Genomic DNA, 27,253 nt, shown 5'->3' on the forward strand with positions numbered 1-27,253 from the left:
AGAAGGTCGTACTAAACTCAGCCTCCATGTGTTCCCAAACCTTGGTCCCTGCTAAAAAACCCTCTGCACGCCCTCTTGCCAAGCCCAGCAGCTTGTACTCTGTTCTCCTTCTCTCTAAGGCTTTTCACACCAGTGACCATTTCCTCTTCCCCTTGGGCTTCCAGGGAGCTGGAAGCTTCTCGAGATCTTGCTGCCTTTGAATGGCCCCCACGGTCTCTTCTGCTGGCCCCCAAGTCTTTCCTGCCCCTTTCTCTGCCTCTCTCATCCGCCCCCCCAGCCTCCTGCTCCTTTGGGCAGCTCCGGTCACGGAGGATGTACACACAGTGTCCCCGCGTGCCTGGCCTGCGGCCGAGAACACTAGCATTTATATTTGTACGGCTCAATGTTTTTTTTTGCTTCCCGACAGCTGACCAGGCACTTCTTCACACCTGTGCCAGCCCTGCCACAGCCAGAGGAAGTCTCCCCCTTCCAACAGGCGTGGACACTGCGTCCCGGCCAGGCGGGTGGGCTGGGCCCTGGAGAGAGGGGGAGCCTCCCCCGGGGCAGGCTGTCTGCTGCACCTGCAGCCTGGGGGAGAGCGTGGAGGGCCCAGTCCCCCGCCTCCCCCCCTGCACCCGGAATTCCAGCAGGGAACTGCCCTCCGCCCGTCACCTGTCCAGCAGCTCCCAGTCCTCCCCGCCCCAGCGGTCTCGGAACTCCTTGGTGTTCATGCCTCCGATCCTGTCCAGGTCTGACTTGTAGATGCCGAGCAGGCCAAAGCCGTTCACCTCCCAGTAGCCTGTGGACGGACAAAAGCCCAGGGCACACGAGGCTCTCAGGGGAGCCAGCGAGAAGGGACGCCGGACGAGGCGAGCTGGACGGGTATGGTCTGTTTGGGAGGATGCCCCCTGAGCTGGGACTCCTGGGCCAGCACAAGCAGCGGCAAGTGACAAAGGGCTGATGACAGCCCGGCAAAGAGGCAGCCTCTGGCGAGTGTCGGCTTCCTGTCCCCTTCCGGCCTGTGGGCAGGGAACACCTTCCCAGCTCCGCGCCCTCCCGGGGGGCACAGCGTCCGGCACACAGTAAATGCTTCGTGCGTGTTCGATGAATGAACAAAGGGGGAGATGAGGCAGGAAACGCCCGCTGCTGCTGGGGGCTGACCCCGCTTCCCGGGGGCGAGGTCCGGGTGATGAGGCAGCAGGAGGGCACCGGGAGGGGCTGGGGACCGAGACTCAGGCTCTGGGGTCGAGGACCAAGGTCGGACAGGTCTGCCCCCCGCCCTCCCAGCCCAGGGCAGGGCTCACCCTCGGGCCACTGAGGAGTGGCCCCGCAGTGCAGCCGCATCACCATGGGGGCGAAGGCCATCTTGCCCTCCACGCAGTGCTTGCGGATGGTATCGATGACTCCGGCTGGGAAGTGGATGTGCAGGTCACAGAGGAAGACGATGCTGCGTGGGTCCTGGGGACAGCCGCGGGCGGGGTCAGCGCAGGCCGCCCACCAGGGCTGGGAGGCCCGGCCCGCTCTAGGACAGGCTCGCGGACGTCACAGAACAGACTGCTGGGCGAAGGTGGGCAGCGCTGGGCGGTCGGCGCCGTTCTTAGGAGTGGGGAGAGGTGCCGGCTCCTCCCCCCACTCACGGGCGCCCAGGTCTCTGGACAATTGGGCAAATGCTCCACTGCCCTTTGCTTGGTCCCGCCCTGGCGTGGACCCCGCAGCAGTGCAGAGGGCCCCCTGGTTCTTCGCACCCTTCCTCCCCAAGGGGCCCACCACCTCCCACCCCCCTAACGTCTCTCGTCCTCTCACTCGCACCTCCCCAGCCCCTCCCAAGCGGTTCACCTTCACCAGGTCTATGCCAGCCTGAAGCCCGGCTGAGCGCTCGAAGTTTCCACTTAGCCTCAGGTACTGGTAGCTGCAGGGGGAGCAGAGAGGGGTTGAGGGTTAGACCTTCACTGGGATGGTCCCTGGAGGAGGCTGGCAGATGGGGTGGAAAGGATGTGTGCTCCTGGAATGGGATTATGGACAGGGGGTGACCCCCTGGAAAAAGGCAGAAACAGGGAGTCAGGAGAGAGCCAGGTTGGACGGCTGGCTCCGGCCAGGAACCCGCAGGCATGGGACTTTAGGAAGGAGGGCGCCCTGCCCTGGCCAGCGCCCTACTCACCTGCGCAGCTTGGACCTCCTCAGTGCCATCTCAACGTCCATGTCCTCACTGCTGTAGTCGGTGATGATGATGTTGAAGTGTGGGTCGCCGGTGGCCTGGGACAGCTTCTCCATGTCCCAGATGAACTGCTGCACCCAGCGTGCCTGGTTCTTCACTAACCCCAGCGAGGGCAGGCAGGGAGAAAGAGCAGAGGTGGGCAAAGATGGGCACCTCCACTCGCAGCTCCAGCACGAGCCAGGAGTCCCGTTGGACCTCTGATCAGGAGGACATGCGACTCTGGGAGACCCTTAGCAATGCAGGCAGGGAGGGCAGGGCAGGGGGAGAGCTCGCCCACTGAGGGGCCTCTGCGTCCTGCCTCCTGCCCAGCCCATGAGAAGGTGGCTCGTCATCAGTTCAACTCATTGTACCCCTGCCATGCTCTAACTAACCCTGCAATGTGCCCCTCTCCTTACCATCCTTTATTTCCTGTCCTGCCCCACTGTTACACTACTGGCTGCTATGGGTTCCCCTTCTCTGACAGTCTGAATTGTGTAAATCACAGGAAAGATTATGTCCTTGAACTAATTTGTTCCTGTGGGTGAGGGACCTTTGTTTGCATTAAATTCGGTTAAGGGACCTTGGATTAGATCACTTGATTAGATCGGTTCGGGGCTTTTGGTTGGACTGTGTAAGTGAGGCATGACCCAGGTCGGGTCTCTGCCCTCTTGCTGGGTCTTATATAAACTGAGAACACACAAAGAGAAAGAAAAGACACAAGAAAGGGATCTCATGACCCACTCATGTGAAAGAGAGGATTCCAGGTTTGCCTACAGCTGTAGAAAGACAGAGAAGCCCAGAGACGCTCAAAAACATGAGGCCCAGGCAGAGAGGACTGCTTGCCCACAGCTGAACTTGAGGAGAAATCAGAGAGAGACCAGCAGACCCGCCATCTTGCCTCGCCACGTGGCAGGACTTCAAGATCTGCCAGCAGCCAATCTTTTGAGAGCAACATCGCTGATGATGCCTTGATTTGGACATTATTGCAGCCTTAGAACTGTAAGCTTTGACCCTAATAAATCCCCAATATAAAGGCCAACACATTTCTGGTATTTTTGCGCTGGCAGCCTTTAGCAAACTAAGACATCTTCTCATAAATCCAGCCAACCCACACCACTGAGTGGCCTCTCTGTCCTATTTCCCCAGATCAGTTGGCATCCCTAGTACAAGCCCAGTTGGTTATCACACATGACGCTGAGACTGGCTGTGGTAGGAAGAGCACTGCCCACAAGCCAGCATCTATCCCTAGCTCTGATGCTCACTGCCCATGTAACCTTGTGCAAGTTGGTTTTGTGTGTGTGTGTGTGAACCTCAGTTTCCTCAACTGGGAAGTGGCCTCTTGCACAGCTGTTGTGAGATCAAGTCAGGGAGCACAGACCTGGGTGCTCGTGATTGTCACGAGGACCCCTGCCCGGCTACTAAGCCCCGGGCTCGGCTGGTGACTCACCGGGCACGATGAAGTGGACCACGGCTCGGTGGTTCCAGGAGAAGCCCAGGGGCCAGCACAGCTTGGGCTCAGGGGCCCGGGTGCTCGGGTCTTGTCTCTGGGGGTTGTGCAGGCCCCATATCAGGCCCTGCAGGTTCCGGGCCTCGGCCTCCTTCCCGTCCGCTGGATCCATGCCATGCCAGCCCTGCGTAGACACGTACTCCGAGAGCCGGACCAGGCGCTGGCCTTGCTCCAGCAGCTCCAGCTCCAGGAGGTAGCGGCCCCCACGCAGGTGGTCCTGCCGCTTCTCCACATTCACAACGCGCTGGAGCTGGTACCTCCTACGGCAGAAAGCAGGCGCGTGGCTTGAGCAATTCCTTCCCCCACGGGGAAGCACGCACGGTGGAAGCCCCCAAGGCCAGAGAGAGAAGACCCCAGATCTGGTCCTAGCTTCACCATTGGCTAGCTGTGGGGCCTCTGGCAAGACGCTCAGCCTTGCTAGGGGTCAGTGGCTCCATCTTTAAAAGAGCCACAGCTCGTCAGAAGGGGTTCCTTGAGAAGCTGACCCTCTTTGATAAAATACTTCATTCAAATTAATAGTATATAAGACACAATGAGTTAGTAGATAAATGTTGACCCCAATAGTCATCAGGGAAATACAAATCAATCCCACAATGAGATAACAAGTCACTCCCACTAATATGGCTATAATAAAAAGACAGGTGAAAAAAGGGGGTGAAATCGGAAGCCTTATGCAGTGATGATGGGAATTTAAAATGTGCAGCCACTTTGGAAGAGTCTGGCAGTGTCTCAAGAGATTAAACACAGAATTACCATATAACCCAGCAATTCCATTCCTCAGTACATTCCCAAGAGAAATGTAAACTTACACATGAATATTCATAGCAGCATTATTCACAATAGCCAAAAAGTAGAAACAGCCCAAGGGTCCAACCATTGAGGGACAGAGAAACAAACAATGGTATAGCCACACAATTCAGCAATAAAAAGTTCTGAAGCATGGGTATCTAACATCAATGAACATCAAGAGCATTATGCTCAGTGAAAGAAGCCAGACACAAAAGGCCACATAGTATGACTCTATTTTTATGAAACGTCCAGATCATGCAAATCCATAGAGACAGGAAGTAGATTTGAGGTTGGCAGAGGTTTGAGAGAATGGGAATGAATGCTAATGGGTATGGGATTTCTTTTTAGGATGATGAAAATGTTCTGGAATTGGATAGTGATAATGGCTACCCAATTTTGTAAATATATTAAAATTGGTTACTTTTAAAAGATGAATTTTAGGGAAGCAGATTTGGCTCAATGGATAGAGCATCCATCTACCATATGGAGGATCCAGGGTTCAAACCCAGGCCTCCTGGCCCATGTGGTGAGCTCGCCCATGCGCAGTGCTGATGCAAACAAGGAGTCCCATGCCACGCAGGGGTGTCCCCCGTGTAGGGGAGCCCCACGCACAAGGAATGCACCCCGCGCGAAAAAAGCTCAGCCTGCCCAGGAATGGTGCTGCACACACGGAGAGCTGATGCAACAAGATGACACAACAAGAAGAGATACAGATTCCAGGTGCTGCTAACAAGAATGCAAGCGGACACAGAAGAACACACAGCAAATGGACACAGAGAGCAGACAACTTGGGGGGTGGGGTGGGGAAGGGGAGAGATATAAATTTTAAAAATATAAAAAAATTTTTAAGATTAATTTTATTAATTGATTTTATTATTAATTAAAGTTGGTTGAATGAACAAATGAAACGCAAATAACCGAAGCCATGTCTCCTGGCCCTGCCTTCCAGCCCCCGTCTGGAGTTTATTTTTATGACTTTCAGCCTCTGCTTTGCCTGGGGGTCTGGTGGCACAGCCTTTCCTGAGCGAGGGGAGCACGTCCTCCAAGGGCCTCCCTGGTCCTCAGCACCCGTCCTGCGCCAGGCACCCAGGGAGCCCTGCCTGAGGTGGGTAGAAGACCTGACTGGCCCAGACCCTCTCCAGGGACGGGCGCCCCGGGGCACTTGCCCTTCCCAGGAGCCGGGGCAGGGGACAGAGCGCCAGCTCGTCCTGCCTGGGGGAGAGGCTGCCCCAGCCCCCGGGCGTCTGCCCTGCAGGCCGGCTGCCCGCCCAGCCCCTGGCACCACGAGAGCCCTTTACCTTACCCCCGGCTCTGCTGGTTGAGCTTCTTCAAGAAGACCCGCGCCACCTCCAGCGCCTCCTGCTCGGGCAGCAGCAGGTTGCCCGACGTGTTACAGCTCAGGTCGATCCAGTCGTTGCGCTGGGCTTGGAAGTCAAGGTTGCGGGCGCTGAAAGTCTGGTCCCAGTTCACCACCGGGTCCAACATGGGCACGTACTCGAACACCTCGCTCAAATCCTCTTCCTCGTCCTCCCCCTCCTCCTCCTCCTCCTCCTCCGCCTGCCCTTCCTGGCCTGCGAGGGCCACCGCCTCGTCCTCCCCAGGCCAGTCCCCCCTGGGGACCGGGGGCTCCCGCCTGTCGCCCCTTCTCTGCGCGGCGATATACGACTCCACTTGGTTCAGCCACTGGGACTGCTCCAGAGTCTTCCTGGGGCCGTCGCCCGCGGATCCCCGCCTCCTGATGGGAGGCCGGTTCCCTGCCGGGTGCCGAGGAGGCCACCGGTCAGAGGGAAGGCGCTCTCGGCCAGGCTCGGGGCTGGGTGTCCTCTCCCTCTGCTTTGGTTGCGGGACTGGGCTGTCACTCGTCCTCACTGGGGACGGAGCTGTGGAGTTGCGCTGGGAGGACACCGGCAGGGCCTCCTGGGGCGGAGCCAGTAGCCTCCGCAGGCTCCGGGGATGGTGGTCGGCGAGGTCCTGCCCAGTGGTCGAGGTAGGTACTTGCTCCCCCTCTAGCATCCTGGGGTTCTGCTCACTGGGGAGAGGAGTCTCTGCCGCTTCTCCGTACTGGGACTCTTCGAGCAGGACCTTCTCCAGACCTGCAAGGCACACTGTTAATAACAACCATTCCCTGCATCGAGGTTCTCAGCCTTTCTCTCGAGATCCACAAGACCCCTGGGTGATGCCCTCCGTGGTTCCAGCCCTGAGACTGAATCTGCACTTGCCACCTACTTATCCAGTGACCTTGAGCAGGTAACTCAACCTCAGGGAACCCGTTTCTCCATCTGCATTAAGAGAATAATAATCCATCTTCCAGAGGGTTATTGTGCAGGGCCTGGCACACGTGAGGATCGAACAAATGGTCCCAGCCAGGCCCTGATCCCCCAAGAAGAAAGGCCACAGGAAGACTGCTTCTCCGCAGGAGAACTTTCCCAGCCACGGGCCACCGAGAGTGAAATTTCCAGGGCTCCAAATCCCCTCCCTTTGACCCCCAGCATGCTGTTAAAAATAACGTCATTTTCTAGATGTGCCTTGGCTTGGACAATCTTAACTCCCTTGGGAATGGGGAGAAGGGCTACGTGGGCTGGCAAGGTCTAAACCTCCCCTAGAAACGGACTGTGGTCGCCCCTCCAGGCTGACCTGGAGCCTCAGCTGTCACTGTACCTGGCTGCTCCGGCTCCTGCTTCTTGGACTGGTCGAGCTTGATGTAATCCTGAAAGCTGAACCTACAGAAGGAAGGGAGAGGGCGATGGGCAGTGGGCAGGCCAAGGCCTGAGGCCTGGCCCCGGCTCTGTGGGACGTGCCAGACAGGGCCTGCAGTCATGCCCCGAGCTCAAGTGGAGGAAGGAGGCTGGGCAGGCGTGTGTCTGTTCAAGCGTGGACTCCTGGGGTTGGGAGGGCACCGCGGCCTCTCTGGTCCAGGCCGCTCTCCTGCAGAGCTCCCGCTGGGGCCCTCACCTGCCCTGGTAGAAGGTGCTTTCTTGGTAGAAGCATTTGTTATGGGTCTCCATGTGGCTCAGGCGCGTATAGTCATTGGGGTACACGAAGGACAGGTGGACCTGCAGGTAGGGAAAGAAGCCACGGGAGTGAGAAGGTAGGGTCTCGGGAAGAACTCAGTTGTCCAGGGATCCCACAGGACCCATGGGGCCCTGCCCTTAGTGGGGAGAGAAGGGTTGAGTGAAACCTTTTTGTTACTCAGGTTGGCTTCCATTCCACTTTTTTTTTTTTAAGATTTATTTTTTATTTATTTCTCTCCCCCGCCCCCCACAGTTGTCTGCTCTCTGTGTCCATTCACTGTGTGTTCTTCTGTGTCCGCTTGCATTCTTGTCAGCGGTACTGGGAATCTGTGTCTCTTTTTGTTGTATCATCTTGCTAAGTCAGCTCTCTGTGTGTGCGGCGCCACTCCTGGGTAGGCTGCACATTTTTTGTGTGGAGCGGCTCTCCTTATGGGGTGTACTTCTTGCGCATGGAGCTCCCCTATGCCGAGGACACCCCTGCATGGCACGGCACTCCTTGTGCGCATCAGCACTGCACGTGGGCCAGCTCCACACAGGTCAGGAGGCCCTGGGTTTGAACCCTGGACCTCCCATGTGGTGGGTGGATGCTCTATCTGTTCAGCCAAATCCACTTCCCCCATTCCACTTTTTCTGCCTCTTCTCCTGGGCAACTTGAGTCATGCTCCCTACACCACATGGCCCTCAGCTCCTGCTCAGCTCCTGCTCAGCTCCTACCACTCAGTGGCCGCATCCCCTCCGAACTCCACTATGGGATCCCTTCCTGCAACCACTGGAGTCCAGGCACGTCCTCCGTCTCCTTACTCCACCGCTTCCTCTACCCCTTTAGGACTCCGCCAAGAGGCCTTCTAGCTCTGCCCTCCTCGCCCCCAATCTCTGACCCGGCGCCTCACTCCTGACCCTTCTCCCTGCCTCCAGCACCCTCTTGGAATCGCTGTCTCTCAACCTGCAAATTTAGGGTTCCCTCTGCCCCCCCGGCCTCCCCACAGGCCCCGGATTCTCTAAGCTGGCTTCCTGCCCTGCTTCATTTGCCCCCGAGCCCCGTCCCGGAGTCGGGCACGGTCTGTGGGCTGCCCAGCGGGCGGGCCTGCCTCCGCCGGCGGCGCAGCTGCGGCGGGGGCGCTTCCTAAGGCTCGGGACCCCATCTCGGCTTCGCGGGGCGGTTTAGGCTCAGGGGGCAACTTGGATGCCGGTTCTCCCCGCCGGGGCTTGAGGGAATCAGGCCCACCCCCCACCCCAGTCTCAGCAGCATCCCCCCCCCCGTCCCCCTGACTCCCCCCACCCCCCACTTACGAAGCGGAGACCCTGGTAGCGCTGCAGGGGAAGCCCATCCACCAGGTAGCTGGGCTTGTAGGGACAATCGGGCAGGACATGGCGCAGACGGGCTCTGGGGACCAGAGGCACTGAGGACAGGAAGGGAGAAGGATGGAGGTGGGGGTGGGAGTCTGAACCTGGGGCCCATTCAGAGTCATAGGCCTCCTGGTGAGCCTTACGGTAAGTCTAGAAACATCCAAAAGGCCATAAAGCCTCCACCCTAGTGCATCCCCCAGTCTCCCAGTTGTCTTTTTTTTTTTTTTTTTTTTGCAATTATCCCCTTCTAAAATGCAAGAGGAAGCCTGTGAAGACGCCTCCTTAGTGTAAACAGAGTTCTCTCGTTGGATGACGAGAGTTTGGAGTCTATGACTTTTGTGCCTGGGGAGGGGCGCTGAGGGGTCTTTGAGGTTCTAGTGCTGCCTCTTGCCCTGGGTGGCACTCACACGAACGTTTGCTCTGGAGTAACCTGGGTGACGATTAAACTAGACCTCTCCATGGCTCGCACTTTCCTGTCTGCAGGTTGTATTTTCCACGGCAAGGAGAAGAGGAGCCTCTGTGCCTTTGGGGTGCTGAACTAGACCTGGCAGGTCTCCTGCATCTTCCCGTCCTGCCTCCCCGACACCTGGGCCCGGCAGTGCACTGTCCCGGCCGGCCGGGGGCGGCACGCGGGTGGCAAGGCCTTACGGCGATAGAGGGAGTCGCGAGGGTCAGGCCGCAGCATGTCGACGGGGGGCAGCTCGTCCCTGGGGAGCGCGTCCGGGGAGCCCGCGTGGCTGGCCGCGGTCTGCGGGATGTGGGCCACCTCGTCCATCCTCAGGATTGTCTCATCTGGGCCCCAGGGAGGCAAGAACAGAGGGGAGCTGTGAGCCCTGGAGAAACCCAGCCCAGGCCCCCGGCCTCTCTGAGCTCTGACCCGCCTCTGTATCCCAGCGGGTGCAGCGTGGGGCATTCTCAGGCCCTCTCCCCCAGGGCCTGTGCTTTTAGCTAGGTGTCCCCCTCGGAGCCCTCCCCGATGGCTAGCCTATGCCACATTGGAAAAAGACACCTCTTCCTCAAAAGGTTTTCCCGCCATCGGCTGGAAATGTGTCATTAAAAATACCTTTAATTTATTTAACAAACACTTACATTGCACATACTAAATAGTAAGCCAAGTGCTATTCTAAGTATCTGACACACCTCAACCCACTTCATCTTCATCATCTTCATCACCACCATATGACTCATGTGCTATTTTTTTTAAAGGTTTTCTATTTTTTAAGATTTTTAAAAAAAATTTCTCTCACCGCCCCCCCAATTGCCTGATCTCTGTGTGTTCTTCTGTGACCACTTCTATCCTTATCAGCAGCACCAGGAATCTCCGTTTCTTTTGCTGTTGCGTCATCTTGTTGTGTCAGCTCTCCCTGTGTGTGGTGCCATTCCTGGGCAGGCTGCACTTTCCTTCGCACTGGGCGGCTCTCCTTACGGGGCGTACTCCTTGCGCGTGGGGCTCCCCTACGCGGGGGACGCCCCTGCGTGGCATGGCACTCCTTGCACGCATCAGCACTGCGCATGGGCCAGCTCCACACGGGTCAAGGAGGCCCGGGGTTTGAACCGTGAACCTCCATGTGGTAGACGGGCGCCCTAATCACTGGGCCAAGTCTGCTTCCCTGTGCTATTAATATCCCTAGTTTACAGATGAGGGACGTTGGCCCAGGGAATCTAAGTCACTTGCCCAAGGTCGTGCAAACTGCTAAGTGGCAAAGCTGAGTTTGATTCCAGGCAAAGCAGCCTCGCAGACAAGCGGACAGAGCCCATCAGAGGAGGCGGCCCCTGGCCCACTGCCCAGGCTCCTCCTCTCCAAGTCTGCTCCCTCCTGCCCCCCTCTTCCCTTCGCTCATCAAGCCCCGCGGGGGCGCTGCTTGCTGCCTTGGTGCGCTGCCACTGGATTCACTGTCTCAGCCCCAGCTAGAGCTCTTCCTTCTAGGCCAGACACCAGTTACCTCTGGTCCACCTTACTAATTTCTCTCTCTTTTTTTTTTTTCCCAAAAGACTTATTTCTCTCCCCTTTCCTGACCCCCACCCCCCAGTCGTCTGCTCTCTGTGTCCATTCGCTGTGTGTTCTTCTGTGTCCGCTTATATTCTTGTCAGCAGCACCCGGAATCTGTCTCTTTTTTGTTGCGTCATCTTGCTGCATCAGCTCTGTGTGTGTGCAGTGCTATTCCTGGGCAGGCGGCACTTTTTTTGCGCTGGGCGGCTCTCCTTACGGGGCGCACTCCTTGCGCGTGGGACTCCCCTACGCGGGGGACACCCCTGCGTGGCACAGCACTCCTTGCGCACATCAGCACTGCGCATGGGCCAGCTCCACACGGGTCAAGGAGGCCCGGGGTTTGAACAGCAGACCTCCCATGTGGTAGATGGACGCCCTATCCCTTGGGCCAAATCTGCTTCCTCTTACTAATTTCTCACCCGAACTTTGCTCTGGGCCCCTTTCTTCTTGGTTCACAATGAACCTGTGGATTCCCCTCCCCTTCTTGGATCACCCCAGCAGCTCTCCACCTGCCGTCCTGCCCTGACCTGGCGGCCCTTTGCATGGGGCACCAGGAGCTTCCTCCACTGACCTTGCCCGCTCACAGCCACCCTCTCCCATGGACCCCGACCTTCCCTTTTGCTCTCCATATCCTGCCTCCTCACCCCTCACCCCCTTGCCCCCACCCCTCCAGTCTCCTCCCAGCATTCACCTCCCGGGGGGTTCCAGCCCTGCCTGCTCTTTCTACACCCGGGCCCACGTGGCCCCAAGTGCCGGGGAGGCCAGCGGATGGGGTGGGGGGCTGGAGAGGAGTTTTGCTGGGGAAATCAAAAGCAATGAAAAAATAAGTTCATTTACTGCAAATCTTGAGCAGGTGAAAAATTTCTTCTCCTCTGGCCATGGCTTTGCAAGGACCATGATTGCCTATCTGTAAAATAGGGGATTAGACTCAGAGGTGTTTAATCTGAACAAGCCTCTGGATCCCCCTCGAAACTGTATACACGATGTTGCATGTAGGTCAAATTTAATGGCTTTATCTTCTAGTTCTGGGGGTCAGAGAGGCAAATCCCTGGACTAAAATATCGATGTGCCACTGGGATACATTTCCTTCTGGAGGCTCTAGGGGAGAATCCGTTTCCTTGTCTTTTTTAAAAAAAAGATCTATTTATTTATTTCTCTCTCCTTCTCCCCCACCCTAGCTGTCTGTTCTCTGTGTCTATTCGCTGTGTGTTCTTCTTTGTCCACTTGTATTCTTGTCAGCGGCATGGGAGTCTGTTTCTTTTTTTTGCTGCGTCATCTTGCTGTGTCAGTTCTCCGTGTGGGCGGCGCCATTCCTGGGCAGGCTGCACTTTCTTTCCCGCTGGGGAGCTCTCCTTATGGGGTGCACTCCTTGCGCGTGGGGCTCCCCTACGTGGGGACACCCCTGCGCGGCGCGGCACTCCTTGTGCGCATCAGCACTGCGCATGGGCCAGCTCCACTCCGGCCAAGTCCGCTTCCCCTCCCTCCTTTACTCTCAAGCCGCTGTGGCCGACTCGTTCTCATGGCAGGACTCTGACCCTCACACTCCTGCCTTCCTCTTTCACTTGTAAGGACCCTCGTGACTACCGTGGCTCCACACAGATAATCCAGAATAATCTCCCCACCTCAAGATCTTTAACATAATCACATCTGCAAAATCTTTTTTCCATAAGGTAACATATGGGAAATTAGGACATGGACATCTCGGGGGGAGCATTATTTGGCTTACTACAATGGTATCTTATTTTTTTAAATCTGCATTTCTTGATCTCTCATTAGGTTAGCATTTCTGCATAGTTTATTACCTGATTATATGTATTCATGTGGGAATTCTCGTTCATAACTTTTGACTGTGTTTCTATTTGATTGCACTTTTCTTCTTGATTTATATAAACTCTTTTGATACCTTTTTCTTTATAAACTTTTAAAGAATGTTGTACCTGGTGAACAAGGGCATTTTTCTGAGGCAAAGGCAGCAGGTTCTCAAACTGACCTCACTGACCTCTGAGGGGCAAAGACCACTGACCCCACGGCCCCTTTAGGGTCTGTTTCAGGACCCCTTCACCCCCACAGCCCCTTGAGCTTTTGCCTCCGGCCCTCCCACCTCCTGCCCGGCCACGTCCCCCGAGCTGGGCTGCACCCGCACGTCAGACCACCCGGCTTCTGTCTCCGGCCCAGGGCAGAGCCTACTCACTTGTGAAGAGTGAGAGAGAGACGGAGTCAATGATGGTGAACTTGGCTCCAGGGTCACTTCGTCGCCACTGGAAGAGGAAAGGGGGTGGGGGGTTGGAGGTAGCTGGATCTCGAAGAGCGTCCACGGGCCAGGAGCCGAGCCAGGAGGGGCAGGGACAGCAGAGCGCACTCACCGCCACCTCCACGTGATCGGTGCCCGCGTCGTTCTGCTTGTGCAGCACCTCGAAGTAGTACCGGCGGGAGGCCGACAGGCTGGCAGGAGCAGAGGGCAGAGAGCAGTCTCAGGCTCCCCTGCCCACTTCTCCCTGGGCCGCACCAGCCCCCACCTCTCTCCCACTGCCCATAAAGCCCCCTCGTCCTTTCCTCCTCTGCTCTCAGGAACTTGCCACGTAACATCCGGGTAAGAGTCCACACTCCACCACTTACTGTGACCTTAGTTTTCTAACTGTAAGATGGGGACAATGATGTTTCAGGGGAGAATGAAATGAAATATAACAGCTAATCCTGCGGAGCAGCGACTTTGTGACAGGCACAGTTATATATCCTAACTCATCCAATCCTCCCTTACAGAGCACAAGGAGGCACAGAAATCCTGCCCCAACACCTAGGTAACGGCCGAGTTGGATTTGGACCGGGCAGGCTTGCTTCTGGGTCCATGCCACTGACCGTTCCTCTCAATTCCTTGTAAAATGCCCCCCCAGGGGCTGGCACCCAGCAAGCCTCATCATCACCAGTGTTCACGACCTCAAGCCAGTGCATGTCCCTGCCTGCGTGTGTGGCCACCAGGTGGCGCACTGGAGCTGCGCTAAGCACTCCTTTCCCTCGTGTCAAAGCAATTCCAGTTCCTCTGGGCTGGGAAAGGGCTGTCTGTCCCTCCACTCTCCCAAGGGATCCCTGGGCGTCTTCAACAGCCTAGGAACTCCCTGCCGCTCTAGGTCAGATGCATCCAGACTGTGGCAATGTAGACATTTCCGGTGATGGAGAAAATGGGAAGAGGAGACTGGGAGAAAGGAGACCGGCTTTCCAGGGCCGAGCGACACTAAATGGCTGTGTGACTTTCTTGCGCCTTGGTTTCCTCGTCTGAAATATGAGGAAGGATGGACCGGAGGGCTTCTACGCCAAAGACCCCGTTTACCCAGAATGCACAGGTGCTGGGTACGCTGAGCCTCGGAGATGGGGAAGGCTGGGCGCGCCAGGGGGTGGGGACAGTGGGGTCTGGGCCAACCTGGCCTCAGCCTTGGGGTTTGCTCTCCTGAGAATGTCTGTCGTCACCCACCCCACCCCGCCGCCACTCACCTCACTGGCTTGGAAATTTGACTCCGAAATTTTCCAAACTCTCCAGGGGCAGTCCACTCCTTTCCAGTCTAGAGGTGTGGGGGAGAGAGAGAGAAGCGGGGGAAAGAGAAAAAGAGAAAATATGAACAAGGATAGGAAGTGAGGTGTGGAGAGACAAGGGACAGATGAAAAGAAAGGAGAGAAGCGAGAGGGAAAGAGAGAGGAAGGAGGAGGATGAGGAAGAGAGCAGAGAAAACAGAAAAGAGTTAAGGAGACTGACAAATGACTTGTGCTAGAAGCATCTGGTCCCTTCGAGAAAGGCCCTGAACAGTGCTAAGGGCCATAAGGACCCCAAAGGGCCCAGCCCCAGCCCCGAGATAACTCCTTCTGGGGTCTTCTCCAGGCTCAGGCTCTGAGTCCTTAGGCCTCCCCATGCCTCAGTTTACCCCTTTATGAAATGGGGCAGGAGTGAGAAGGACCTGCTGCCTTTTCACCCCTTCTTTCCCGGGAGTCACCCCAGAGATGCTAGCGGTAGCAAGAGTCTCCTGGTGGCGCCAGGCTCCTCTGACGACTGACGGAAGAAGCTCCTGGCCGAGCAGACCCTACCTTGCCCACACTGGCCAGCAGCTGGAGGCCTGAGACCTGGTCGTCACGGCTCAGCCAGAACTCAGCGTTGTCATCCGCGGCGAGGGCAAACTGGACTTTCCCTGGGAAGCAGGGGGGAGGGCGCACAGGGGAGGGTGAGGGGGGCAGAGGTTGCGTTCTCGGCAGGGGCCTTGGTGCCTTCTCCCCCCCATGTAAAGGCATGGCCAAAATGGAGAGAACAAAGAGAGAAACAAGCGTGGTCCACTCTCAGCACGTCAGGGAGGGAAGGGGCAGCCTGGGGTGGGGCGGGGGGCTGGATGAGACCTCCCCAGGACTCGATTTCCCCTCACGCCCTGACGGTGCGTGAACGGGGGCCAGCCGCTCATGCTGGCTGACTTCTCAGCCACAGGCGTAGGTGCTCTGGGCACCCGGCAGAACTCTGGTGCAGGGAGAAGGATGGGGCTTCGGGGTTGACCTCACCATCGGTGAAGGGGTGCAGGTAGCCAAAAATGCGGAGGCCGTAGTTGGTCCATTTGGGGGACACGGCCAGCTTCCTCAGAGTTGTGCGGATCTGTGCCAAGAAAGGGGAAAGAAACCATTACCCAGAATAGGCAAGAGGAAACTGAGGAAATCGGTTCACTCGGGGCTGGAAGAACAGGGAGGGGGAGGAGACAGGACGCCTGGGGGCACGGCTTGGATGGAGTGGAGGCTAGTCTGCAGCTCCCACGTGCCTATTTGTGCACCTGGTCTTGGACAGTGCGCAACCAGCACAACCGTTTGTGGCGGCCCTGGGTAGACTACACTGTATGCCACAATGAGAGCACGAAGCTGGAAGGAGGGTGGCAGAGAAATGGTAGGAATCCCTGGGGAGGGACCAAGGGCAATGCTGCAGGCAGAGGAAAAGAGGGAGCAGGAGGGAAGAGGGAAAAAAATGGAGCAGGAAAAGAGGAACGATGGGGCTGGGGGGGGGGTGGGGGAGATAAGAGAACAGGAGAAGGGCGTAGGGTGGGGAGCGGGGAGAGGAGCAGGTGGCGAGGTGGGCCAGGAGGGACTCACGTGGGGGTACAGTGGGAAGTGAAGGTTCCTCCTGAGTTGCTGCACGGAGCCGCCGCACCAGTCTTCAAACACGTGCAGGTTGGCGCGGCCCTTGAACTGGGGGCCAGAGAAGCGAGGGGGTGAGTGAAGGGGAGCACCCCAAAACTGCCCGAGGACCCGCGCCCGGAGGCTGACGGATGGACAGATGGACGCCTCTCGCCACCGCAGGACGTGTGGTCCGCTCCAGACCGTTTCCCATCCTTGGCACCCACAGCTCAGGCCGTGGCCCGGCCCTGAGAACCGCACCTCTTCCAGGCCACGTGCCCCCTCTCCCCACCCTCTTTCCATGCAGGAGGGGGGCTCCCCAGGCGGGGGGGGGGGAGCAGGCATGACAGAGGGGCCGGGGTGGAGCTGGAAGCGGGCGCTGAGCTGGGGCTGGAGCTAAGGCCCCCTCTCCTCCCTGCCTCCCCTCCCCTGGCACTCAGGAGGACAGCCCCCTGCCGGGTCCCCTCCTGGGAGAGGCGTGGGCCCCCCCACCCCCAGAGGCCTCCCTGCGGCCCTTAGGCCCAAGGCCCCCCTGACCAGGCCGGGAGGCCCACAGGTGCCTGGAGCTGCAAGAGGAAGGCAGAGAGAAAGGGTCCTTTGTCCTCCCAGGCCGCGGGGGCAGGACTGAGCTGGAGGCCAGGAGCAAAGGTCCCCACAGGAGACAGGGTGGGAGCCCCGAGGGGAGGGGAGCGGCCCGGGCTATCCCTGTCAGAGCTCTTCCGGGGTGACTCTCCAGCTGTGGAGGTGGCGCCGCCAGCCCTCTCTCCAGGAGCAGATCCCGCCCCATCTGCCCCCCCAAATCTGAACTGCCCCCAGGAAAAGTCAGCAGAGATGGAAGGGACGTCCAGAGGGGAGGACACGGGCCAGGTTGGGGGACGGAAACTGGGGGGTGGGGGTGGCAGGAGGGAGCGCTCCCCATGGGGAATGCTGACCACGAGGCGTGGCTTGGCCGGAGGGGTAGGCCGGGGTCCCCAGATCTGGACGAGACCAGGGAGAGCCCGTCACTCCCCAAGGCGCCAGCACCGAGGCCCTGCTGGGCACACTGGCCCGGCCCATGCTGGGAATGTGGGGTCCTGGGAAGCGGCCATGGCTCCCGGGAATAGGAGTGGGGGAGCTCGGGGGCGGGAGAGGGAATGTGGGCTGGTAGGTGGGGGGTGGGTGAGGCTTCAAGGGAGCAAAGAATGGGGACTTTGTGCTCCTTCGGGTGACATTCCTTAGGTCTGCTCTACAAGTCGGAGTTGTCTGCCCCGAGAGGCGCCCTCTGCTCCGCTCCCGCCCGCTGGGGCCGTGGGCCCGCGTCCCACACGCTTGCAGGGGTCCCCGGGGGAGGGCAAGCCACCGGAGAGGTCGGCTGTGCTCGGCCAGGAGGCCAGGGGGCACAGGGGTGGGAGGAGGGCAGGGCTGACCCCCGCCCCGGGCTCTTTCCTGCTTTAGCTGGAGGGAGCCTGAGATGCAGGAGCTGCGGGCGAGGAGGGGGCAGCGCGGGAAGAGCACCTCAGCGTCCCTCGGGATCTAGGTCCTGGAACGGTGCTTTATCCCCCCCCCACCCAGGAGACAGGGGGCTCTGAGGGCCCGTGGGCACCCCCCCGGCATCCGCACCTCTCCGAGTTTTGGTGCACTTTGCACCTGGCACCGGCCTCTGCCCACCCGCTCCAGGGCAGGGCATCGGGGACCGAGGCGCCAAGGCCAGTGACGGGCTCAGAGCGTCCAGAGAGGGGAGAAAGCGTCTCTCGTTTTTAGAGACGAGGATCTCGAGACCAGAGAGGTCAGCGGCCCCCGCAGGACACCCGGCCGCGTGCCCTGCGTAAGGGGGCGGCGTAGGCGAGCGCGGATGGTCCAGGCGCTGGCTCCCGCGCTGCCCCTGCCCCTGCCCCTGCGGCCGCGCCAGCGCCCCGGGCCTGCACCGCGGCCTCCCCGCCGCACCCCAGCTCCGCTCCTCTCCAGGGATTCTGCACACTGCCTCCGAGTGTCTTTTTAGGACGCAGATCTGATCACATCCTCCTGCGCCCTGGAACCTCGGAAGGTCCCAGAAGGCTCCAGAACAGAACCTCAGGCCGGCACAGCGAGGCCTCTCCGGCTGGCACGCGTTCCGGGCCGTAGCGCGCCCCGCGCCCCATTGCACACCTTGCTCCCTCTCTGGCACCTCTCCACACCTTTACAAACACGTCTCCAGGTTGGAGGGCCCTTTCCGTTCTTCCCCTCACGGCTGCTCTAACACCTCTCCAGGCCTTCTCTGATTCCCCGGGTGTGGCCATCGTCCTCCTGTGCTCCCCGCCCATCGCCATCATCTGATGAGCAAATGCTCGGGGACAGGAAGGCCAGCACAACCTGTGTCGGGACGCCTATGTCCCTGCCTACGTCCCTGCCTTCCTTTTAGAAGCCCCGGGTGTCTGCTTGGTGCCAGCCCCACGGGGGGGGCCCCTGAAGAGCTGAAGAGGAAAGGGATGCGGTCCTCAAGGAGACAGACGTCAACAAACCAGTGTCACCCGAGCCGGCGGCACGGCCTGGCAGAGGAGAGACGCAGAGGGGCGTGGAGGAGGCAGGAGCGGTCAGCTCTGCCCCCCCGGAGAGGCCGGCAGCCCACGGCGGGCTGTGAAAACACCAAATGCCGTGACTGTACACGTTAGGTGGACCGTATGGCTCTGAATACGTTTCAGTAAAATTGATTTAAAAAAATAAAGAAGCCCATCATGGCAGGGTGGGGGCACTGCTGGGCCTCCCGCTGCACCACCAGCGTCAAAGGCCCGGGTCCGGCACGCCCGGCTGCTCGGCCGGCACGGGAGCCGGGCCCCAACACTCCGGCACACAGCAGCCGAGCAGGCCGGCGTTCCCCGTCCCCGCGCGCGAGGCCCCGCCTGGACGTTTCTCAGCTCTGCTCGCCCCTCTCCTGGAGGAGTTCCCTCTTGAATCAGGGAATTCTGGACTCAGGGAGGGAAGGGGTGGCTCTGGAGTTTGAGGAAAGGGTCAGAGACCCGGCGAGACTCCAATGGATGAAAGGACCCCCGGGCTAATGGAAGGCTTGTAAATGAACCGAGGGGCCACCCGCAGCTCCCCAACGTGACCGAAGGACACAAAGTGAACGGAAGACACAAGGGGCAACGATGGGCATTCGGGCACCGGAGAGAGGAAAGCCGAGCCACGCAAAAACTTGTAGGTAAACGCTCGTAAGTAGTATTATTCATAATAAGCAAAAGGGGAAACAACCCAAATGCCCATCCACTGATGAAGGGATGAATCACACGTGGAACCTACGTACAATGGAATATTACCTGGCAAGAAAAGGGACTGAAGTACTGATTCAGGCTACAACAGGAATGAGGCTCCAAAACACGAAGCCACGTGACAGGAGCCAGTCACCAGAGAGCACAGATTGTATGGCTCCACTTACAGGAAATGTCCAGAGGGAGGAAATCCACAGGCATAGAAAGTAGATGAGCAGAAGTGGTTGTGGCTCAACTGATAGGGTGTCTGCCTACCCCACGGGAGGTCCAAGGCTCAAACCCCAGGCCTCCTTGACCCATGTGCAGCTGGTCCATGCGCAGTGCTGATGTGCGCAAGGAGTGCTGTGCCACGCAGGGGTGTCCCCCGTGTAGGGGAGCCCCACACGCAAGGAGTGTGCCCCTCAAGGAGAGCCGCCCAGCGCGAAAAAAGCACAGTCCACCCAGGAGTGGCACCGCACATATGGAGAGCTGATGCAGCAAGATGACACAACAAAAAGAGACACAGATTTCTGGGGCCACTGACAAGAATACAAGTAAACACAGAAGAACACACAGCGAATGGACACAGAGAGCAGACAACGGGAGGGAGAGGGGAGAAATAAATAAATCTACTTTCTTTCATATATATATATATATTTTCATATATATATATTGGTGGTGCCAGGTGCTGGGGGGCAGGGGAGGGCATGCGTGTGTGATGAGGACACTGAGGCGTGATGGCTAAGGGTTGCAGACTTCTTTTTGTGGTCATGGAAATGGTCCAAAATTGATTGTTGTAATGGATACACAACTTGGCGAATAAACTAAAAGCCACTGAATCATCAACTTTAAGTGGGTAAATTGTGTGGAATGTGAATTCTATCTTAATCAGGTTGTTGGGGGAAAAAGCCTGGGGACAGGAGACCCTGTCACGGCCCCGCCCTGAGAGGGACACTGCCTCAGCCCTCTGCAGACACACGCTCTGGCCTGCTTTGACCAGATCCTGTATTCATCTTATTTATTTGATGTAGCTGTTTTGGTTTTCAGGGAGGTGTCCTGGAAAGCAGAGGGTCTGGTCAGTGGGCAGGTACACCGACGGGTCAATGAATAACCTGGCATCGGGGTTTGCTCCTGCGTCCTGCGACACGGGTTGACAGTAATACAGTTCTGAGAGTGGATACCCCATGAGGTCTAGCCCCAGCAGCCATCCAATCGTGTCGGTTTCTCTCGGAGAAGCCTGCAGTGCTTTCAAGAGTGGCCTCTGGCCTCAGACATCCTGCGCTGCCAGCCAAAGGGAAAGAGCCAAAGAAGAGGCCATTGCGGCCTTCTCGTGTTGTCCTCGCTCACCGGTAGACCAGGGCGAGGTGCTAGCCCTGTGACCTTGAGTGAGGTGACCTCTGAGCTATCACCACACACTGGGGATGACAGTACGAGCTGGCAGTTGTTGCACCTGACAGCTGGCAAACGTTCCATACATGGTATATGTTATGAACCTGAGGATTTCCTGTGGAAACTGTCTGTCAAAAGGCAGGAGACAGGAAAAGAGAGGGGAGCAGAGAGCTGCCCATGGTGTGGAGGGGCCGTGAAGCTGCGCGGGGAGGGAGCTGGGTCTGGCCTCGGTTTACACACTGCACGTATTTTATTTGACCTTTCTGGGCCTTATTTTTCTCACCTGTAAAATAAGGGGATGGGATTGGATCAGTGATTCCCAGAAGGTCTATGAAGACTGTAATGAGGATTTACAAGCTACTTTTAATATTAAAAATAAATAAATAAAGATAAATGGGGAAGCCGATGTGACTCAGTGGTTGAGTGCCAGCTTCCCACATACAAGGTCCCAGGTTCAATTCCCAGCCCCTGGTATCTTAAAAAAAAAGATAAATGGAAATCAGGCAAGCAAACTTACAAAAAACCAACAATTTCTTTAAAAAAATTAAACTTATTGTAATCTACTATTTGTTCATTGTTTTTATTTCATTATATATATTATATGTCCTTGATGGGCAAAGAAATAATAAGTGGAGGAATTAATAATGAATAAATGCAGAATGTTATGAGATATAATCCTTCAAAATAGTTGGTTCATTAAGATGAGAGCTATCCTTAAAGGAGGGAAGGCTGGATCACTGGGCCCAGTGATCTTTAAGGAACTTTCTTTTCAAAATACTATCTCTGGGGGCGTGGACATAGTTCAAGAGGTTGAGTGCCTGCCTCCCACATGGGAGGTCCCAGGTTCCCTTCTTAGTGCCTCCTAAAAACAAAGAAACAAACAACAAGCAAAACAAATGAAAAAACCAACTCAGGGAAGCTGATGTGGCTCAGTGGTTAAGTACTGGGTTCCTACATTTGAGGTCCTGGTTCAATCCTAGGACCTCAAAAAACAAACAAACAAAAAACTACCTCTGGGTGGGGAAGGGCAAAATACCAGGTGACATCACCTCCTACAGGCATGCCAGTGTTGTAATCCATCCTTTCTCAGGGCTTTAAAAAGAGGCAGTTTCAGGGTGGGGGTAACCTAACATCTTGTTTAGCAGAGACACTGCCCCCTGTGCCCCTGCCCCAGAGCAAATGGGTGAATTGGAAATTAAAGTACCTGGGTTGAGGGAAACGGACTTGGCCCAGTGGTTAGGGCGTCCGTCTACCACACGGGAGGTCCGCGGTTCAAACCCCAGGCCTCCTTGACCCGTGTGGAGCTGGCCCATGCGCAGTGCTGATGCGCGCAAGGAGTGCCCTGCCATGCAGGGGTGTCCCCCGCGTAGGGAAGCCCCACACACAGGGAGTGCGCCCCGTAAAGAGAGCAGCCCAGCGCGAAAGAAAGTGCAGCCTGCCCAGGAGTGGTGCCGCACGCATGGGAAGTGGACACAAGATGACGCAACAAAAAGAGACACAGATTCCCGTGCCGCAGACGACAACAACAGAAGCAGAGAAAGAAACAAAACGCAGCAAATAGACACAGAGAACAGACAACGGGGGTGGGGAGGGGAGGGGAGAGAAATAAATAAATCTTTAAAAAAAAAATAAGTAAAATAAGTACCTGGGTTGAAGAGAGCCACCTGTGACAGGTATGAATAAAGATAATGGGCTGGCCAAGCGCCACCCAACCAACGAAAGTTATCTATGGCTGCAGGTCCAGGGCTAAAATACAAAACCCAAATTTAAGATTTCCTCCCCAAAGCACAAAATCATATGATGTCTTGGCACAAGTATTTATTTAAGGGAAACTTGGGCATATGAATTCACCCCCTGAGCCTCAGTTTCTTCACCAAAACACATACACACACACACACACACACACACACACACACAAGAATCTGTCAAATCCCCTATAAATAAAAGGTATTGTGAAGGTTCTAACTTTTATTCAGTGTTTAACTGCGTCTATAAAAATTTTCTAAAGAAGAGTTTCCTAAGGTACGCTCCTTTGGACACTAGTTTCATAGAATGTTATTAGGTGTTTCATAGAAAAAAAGCAATTCAAGAGGCAATTAAGTTCGGGATGTGCTGAGTTAAAGTTTAAGAGATTATTGCAGACTTCTCAGAAATTTGAATATGCTTGCAGTGGTGTGGAGCTAGAAAAAACATGTTCTTAAATTTAATCCACTCCTGTGAGTGTGAACCCATTGTAAGCAGAACCTTTTCATTCGGTTACTTCAGTTAAGGTGTGGTCCAACTTAGGCAGGATGTGTCTTAATCCTATTACTGGAGTCCTTTACAAGCAGAAAGAAATTCAGAGAAAAAGTCACAAGAAGAAAGGAGCTGACAGTCAATGGAACCCAGAAGAGAAAGGAAAGGCCAGGAGCCAAGTACACTGTTGTATGTCAGAGCAGCCCAAGGCCAAGGATCACCAGCAGCCAGCCCCAGAACGCTGAGCTTTTTGGAAGAAAGCACCACCTTGATGACACCTTGATTTGGACTTTTTTCCTAGCCTCAAATTCATGAGCTAATAAATCCCCATTGTTTAGGCCAGCCCATTGCATGGTATTTGCTTGAGGAGCCAAGGAAACAAAACCTGTGCTAATGGGAATTTCCAAGAAGCGGATGCAATATACAGTTTTCTAAACTTATTTAGCAATAGTCTCCTTTCTTCCTGGAATATTTTATAGAATTTAAGGGGCCAAGAAAGACAGTTTGGGTTGTCTATTTTAAGACTGGAGATTGATGTGGCCATGAAAATTAGGCACCTTTCCTGAACCCTGTTTTCCTGCCTGTAAATGAGGATAATGATACGATCTTATAGGGCTGCAAAGCTGACAGCGGATGATATAAGCAAAGGGTCTGGAAAAGAGTAGCCCTCAGCAAGTTCTTTGAGGAGAAAATTCAATGAGCCTGGAACACTTGCTAAACATTTTCAATAATTATATAGAACATTTTTCTGTGGTCTCTGGAATTATCTGTAAAAACATACATTTTTAGTCTTCTCAGAAAACAGAGACAGTAGAGTCCCTTACCTCTGAGAGCCAGGGGACAGGTTTGTTCCACTTCAAGTAGCTGCTGTTGCTGCTCCCACCTCGGCCATCTTCTTGGTCCTAGGGGGAGAATGGAGAGTGCACCTGATGGGGGCACTCGGACTGGGGGCAGGACAGGGTTTGGGGTCCCTTGAAAGTGTCTTTGGGGAGGAAGAGTCAGAAGACACAGTCCCTGCCCTGCAGAAGCTTATTAATTTAGGGACATGCACATGTATTATTCACATTGTAATCCCTCAGGAATATACTCCTGAGGTTCCTTTGCTTTCTGAACTTCCTCTGTCTTTCCCATATGGGAAAAAAACTTTAAAAGAAATTAGATTGGAATCCTGAGGGCAGGATTCTTTCTCTACATCTTCCCAGGGTCGCCCAGAGTTGTAATTTACATACTTGTCCCAACACGTGGGTGTCCACGGCCCCACCCTCCTTCCTGTGCAGGCCCACAGGGTCCACTTGCTTCCTGTCCAGCCCTGGGGATCCATGCCTGCTCTAGACCAGAGGCTCAACCTAAGGACTCCAGACAAATTGGACCGCAATTTCCCGAACCCCAATCCTGAGCTAGTCCTGCCTCCTTGGGGACCCCTGGCCCAAAAAACACTAAAGTGAGAAAGGTCACTGACAGATCGGTACTGCCAGCAGAGGGGGGCACCTCTTCTTCATCACCTCTGACTCTTAGCACCAGCACTGGGTATCATCACCAAAGCACCCACCCTAGACCTCACGCCAGCAAGAGGCAGGATATTGGGGGTCCTGCCTCCAGCCTCCATTCTGTCTGAGATGGAGGCGGCGTGCCTAGAGAGGCTCAGACGATGGCATCTGGAACTCCAAGAACTATGTGACAAGACAGAAACAGGTTAACCAGGCCCCTTCTGTGATGGTTAGGCTTTATGTGTCAACTCAGCCAGGTAATGGTGCCCAGCTGTTTGGTCAAGCAAGCACTGGGCCAATTGTAATACAAGGGCACGTCATGGACTTTAATCGTTAATGAGTTGATTGCATAGATGGCTGGTTACCTCTACAAAACCCTAACTTGAATTACAGAAAGAGAGTCATGGTCCCTTAATTTCCAGGCTTGAGAAAGTTTAAAGACCCAGGGCCCCTTGGATGAGGGGAAGGCCAAGTCCCTTAGGGAAGGATCCTGCTAAACTGCCAAAAATGCATACTAATAATCTTCCTTCCAGCTTTTCCCAAGAAGACCTATGGCCTTTTACCAGCATAACTGCAAATGGGAAAAAGGAAATGACCAGAAATTTTGGGTGTTATTAGACACTGGCTCAAAAATAACATTAATTCTAGGAGACCCAAATGTAACTGTGGTCCACCAGTCAGAGTAGGAGCTTATGGCAGTCAGGTGATCACTGGATTTTTAGCTCAGGTTCGTCTCACAGTGGGTCCAGTGGGTCCCCAGACCCATTCTGTGGTTATTTCCCCAGTTCCAGAATGCATTATTAGAATAGACATACTCAGCAACTAGCAGAATCCCACATTGGTTCCCTAACTTTTGGAGTGAGAACTATTATGGTAGGAAAGGCCAAGTGGAAGCCACTAGAACTGCCCCCACCTAGTAATATAGTAAATCAAAAGCAATACCAGATTCCTAGAGGGATTGCAGAGCTCAGTGCCACCATTAAGGATTTGAAGGATGCAGGGAGGTGATTCCCACCACATCCCCATTCAACTCTCCTATTTGGCCTGTGAAAAAATTAGATGGATCTTGGAGGCATATTATCGTAAACTTAACCAGGTGAGGACTCCAATTGCAGTTGCTGTCCCAGGTGTGGTATCATTGCTTGAGCAAATGAACATATGCCCTGGTATCTGTATGCAGCTATTGATCTGGCAAATTCTTTTTTCTTAATTGCCATCGGTAAGGACCACCAGAAACAGTTTGCTTTCAGCCAGCAAGGCTAGCAGTATACTTTACTGTTGTGCCTCAGGGGTATATCAACTCTCCAGTACTATGTCATAATATTGTCTGCAGGGAACGTCATCATCTCTCCATCTCACAAGATATCTCATTGGTCCATTATAATGATGATATCATGCTGAGTGGATGTAGTAGCAACTTCCCTAGACTTATTGGTAAGGCATTTATGTGAGAGTATAGAAGATAAATTGACAAAAATACAGTGACTGTGCACTACAACTGGGCCTTTGTAGAGACTGAATGCTTAACTGTGGGCCACCAAGTTACCATGAGACTGGAATTGCCTGTCATGAGCTGGGTATTGCCTGACCTACCAACCATAGGTCTGGGCGTGCACAGCAGCATTTCACAATAAAGTGGAAGTGGTACATCCAAGATAAGGCTCGAGGAGGTCCTAAAGTAAGTTACATGAGGAAGTGGCCCAAATACCCATGGTCACCACTCCCGCCACATTACCTTCTCTTTCCCAGCCCACAGCTTTGGTTTCTTGGGGAGTTCCTTATAATCAATTGACTGAGGAGGAGAAAACTTGGGCCTGATTTACAGATGGTTCTGCATGATACGCAGATATCACCCAAAAATAGACGGCAGCAGCACCACAACCCCTTTCTGGGACATCCCTGAAGGACAGTGATGAGGGCAAATCCTCCCAGTGGGCAGAAATTCAGGCAATGCACTGGTGATCATTTTGCTTGGAAGGAGAAATGGCCAGAGGTGCATTTGTACACTGCTTCGTGGGCTGTTGCCAATGGTTTGGCTGGATGGAAAGGAACATGATTGGAAAATTGGCAACAAAAAAGTCTAGGAAAGAGGTACATGGATATGTTTCTGCATGGGCAAAAAACATGACAATATTTGTCCCACAGGAATGCTTACCTTAGCAGAGGAAAATTTTTTGGGGGGGAGGTACCAGGGAATGAACCTAGGACCATGTATATGGGAAGCAGGTGCTCAACCACTGAGCTACATCTGTTCCCCAATGAGAGTTGGTCGTTTGGTTTGTTTGTTTTGTTTTTAGGAGGTACCAGAAATCAAACCTGAGACCTCATACATGGGGAGCAGGCTTGAGCTATATCTGCTCCCCAGCAGAGGAAGATTTTAATAATCAAGCGGATAAGATGGCCTGTTCTGTGGATAGCAGTCAGTCTCTTTCCCAAGTACACCTGTCATTGCCCAACGGGCTCATGAACAAAGTGGCCATGGTGGTAGGACTGGAAGTTACGTATGGGATCAGCAACATGGACTTCCACTCACCGAGGCTGACTTAGCAGAAGACACTGCTGAGTGTCCAATCTGCCAGTAGCAGAGACCTACACTCAGACCCTGATATGGCACCATTCCCCAAGGTGGTCAGCCTCTTACCTGCTGGCAGTTAATTACATTGGATCACTTTCACCATGGAAGGGGCAGTGATTTGTTCTAAGTGGCATAGACGCGTACTCCAGATATGGGTTTGCCTTCACTGCATGCAATGCTTCTTCTGACACTGCCATCTGTGGACTTACTGAACGTCTTATCCACTGCCATGGCATTCCACACAGCATTGCTTCTCATCAAGGAACCCATTTCACAGCAAATGATGTGTGAGAATGGGCATATGCTCATGGAATTCCCTGGTCTTACTATGATCCCCATCACTGTGAAGCAGCTGGATTGATAGAACGGTGGAATGGTCTTTGGAGGACTCAATTACAGCATCAACTAGGCAGCAATACC

The 27,253-nt window shown here is 55.2% G+C and overlaps 1 protein-coding gene across 1 annotated transcript in view; it reads right to left on the reverse strand.

Moving 5' to 3' along the window:
• B4GALNT3 (beta-1,4-N-acetyl-galactosaminyltransferase 3) overlaps positions 1-27,253 on the reverse strand; it is a 98,718-nt gene that overhangs the window by 1,720 nt on the left and 69,745 nt on the right. Inside the window, exons 3-19 of the mRNA XM_058282561.2 lie at positions 23,596-23,673; positions 15,924-16,019; positions 15,348-15,438; positions 14,889-14,989; positions 14,304-14,371; positions 13,181-13,259; positions 13,009-13,075; positions 9,476-9,619; positions 8,771-8,880; positions 7,422-7,522; positions 7,128-7,189; positions 5,773-6,562; positions 3,621-3,940; positions 2,138-2,291; positions 1,816-1,888; positions 1,284-1,437; positions 652-778 (exon numbers count right to left, since the gene is read on the reverse strand). Coding sequence (XP_058138544.1) covers positions 652-778; positions 1,284-1,437; positions 1,816-1,888; positions 2,138-2,291; positions 3,621-3,940; positions 5,773-6,562; positions 7,128-7,189; positions 7,422-7,522; positions 8,771-8,880; positions 9,476-9,619; positions 13,009-13,075; positions 13,181-13,259; positions 14,304-14,371; positions 14,889-14,989; positions 15,348-15,438; positions 15,924-16,019; positions 23,596-23,673 — 2,615 coding nt within the window. The remainder of the gene's footprint in view (positions 1-651; positions 779-1,283; positions 1,438-1,815; positions 1,889-2,137; positions 2,292-3,620; positions 3,941-5,772; positions 6,563-7,127; positions 7,190-7,421; positions 7,523-8,770; positions 8,881-9,475; positions 9,620-13,008; positions 13,076-13,180; positions 13,260-14,303; positions 14,372-14,888; positions 14,990-15,347; positions 15,439-15,923; positions 16,020-23,595; positions 23,674-27,253) is intronic.

The sequence above is a fragment of the Dasypus novemcinctus genome, chromosome 20, assembly GCF_030445035.2.
Source record: "Dasypus novemcinctus isolate mDasNov1 chromosome 20, mDasNov1.1.hap2, whole genome shotgun sequence".
Taxonomy (NCBI): Eukaryota; Metazoa; Chordata; class Mammalia; order Cingulata; family Dasypodidae; genus Dasypus; species Dasypus novemcinctus.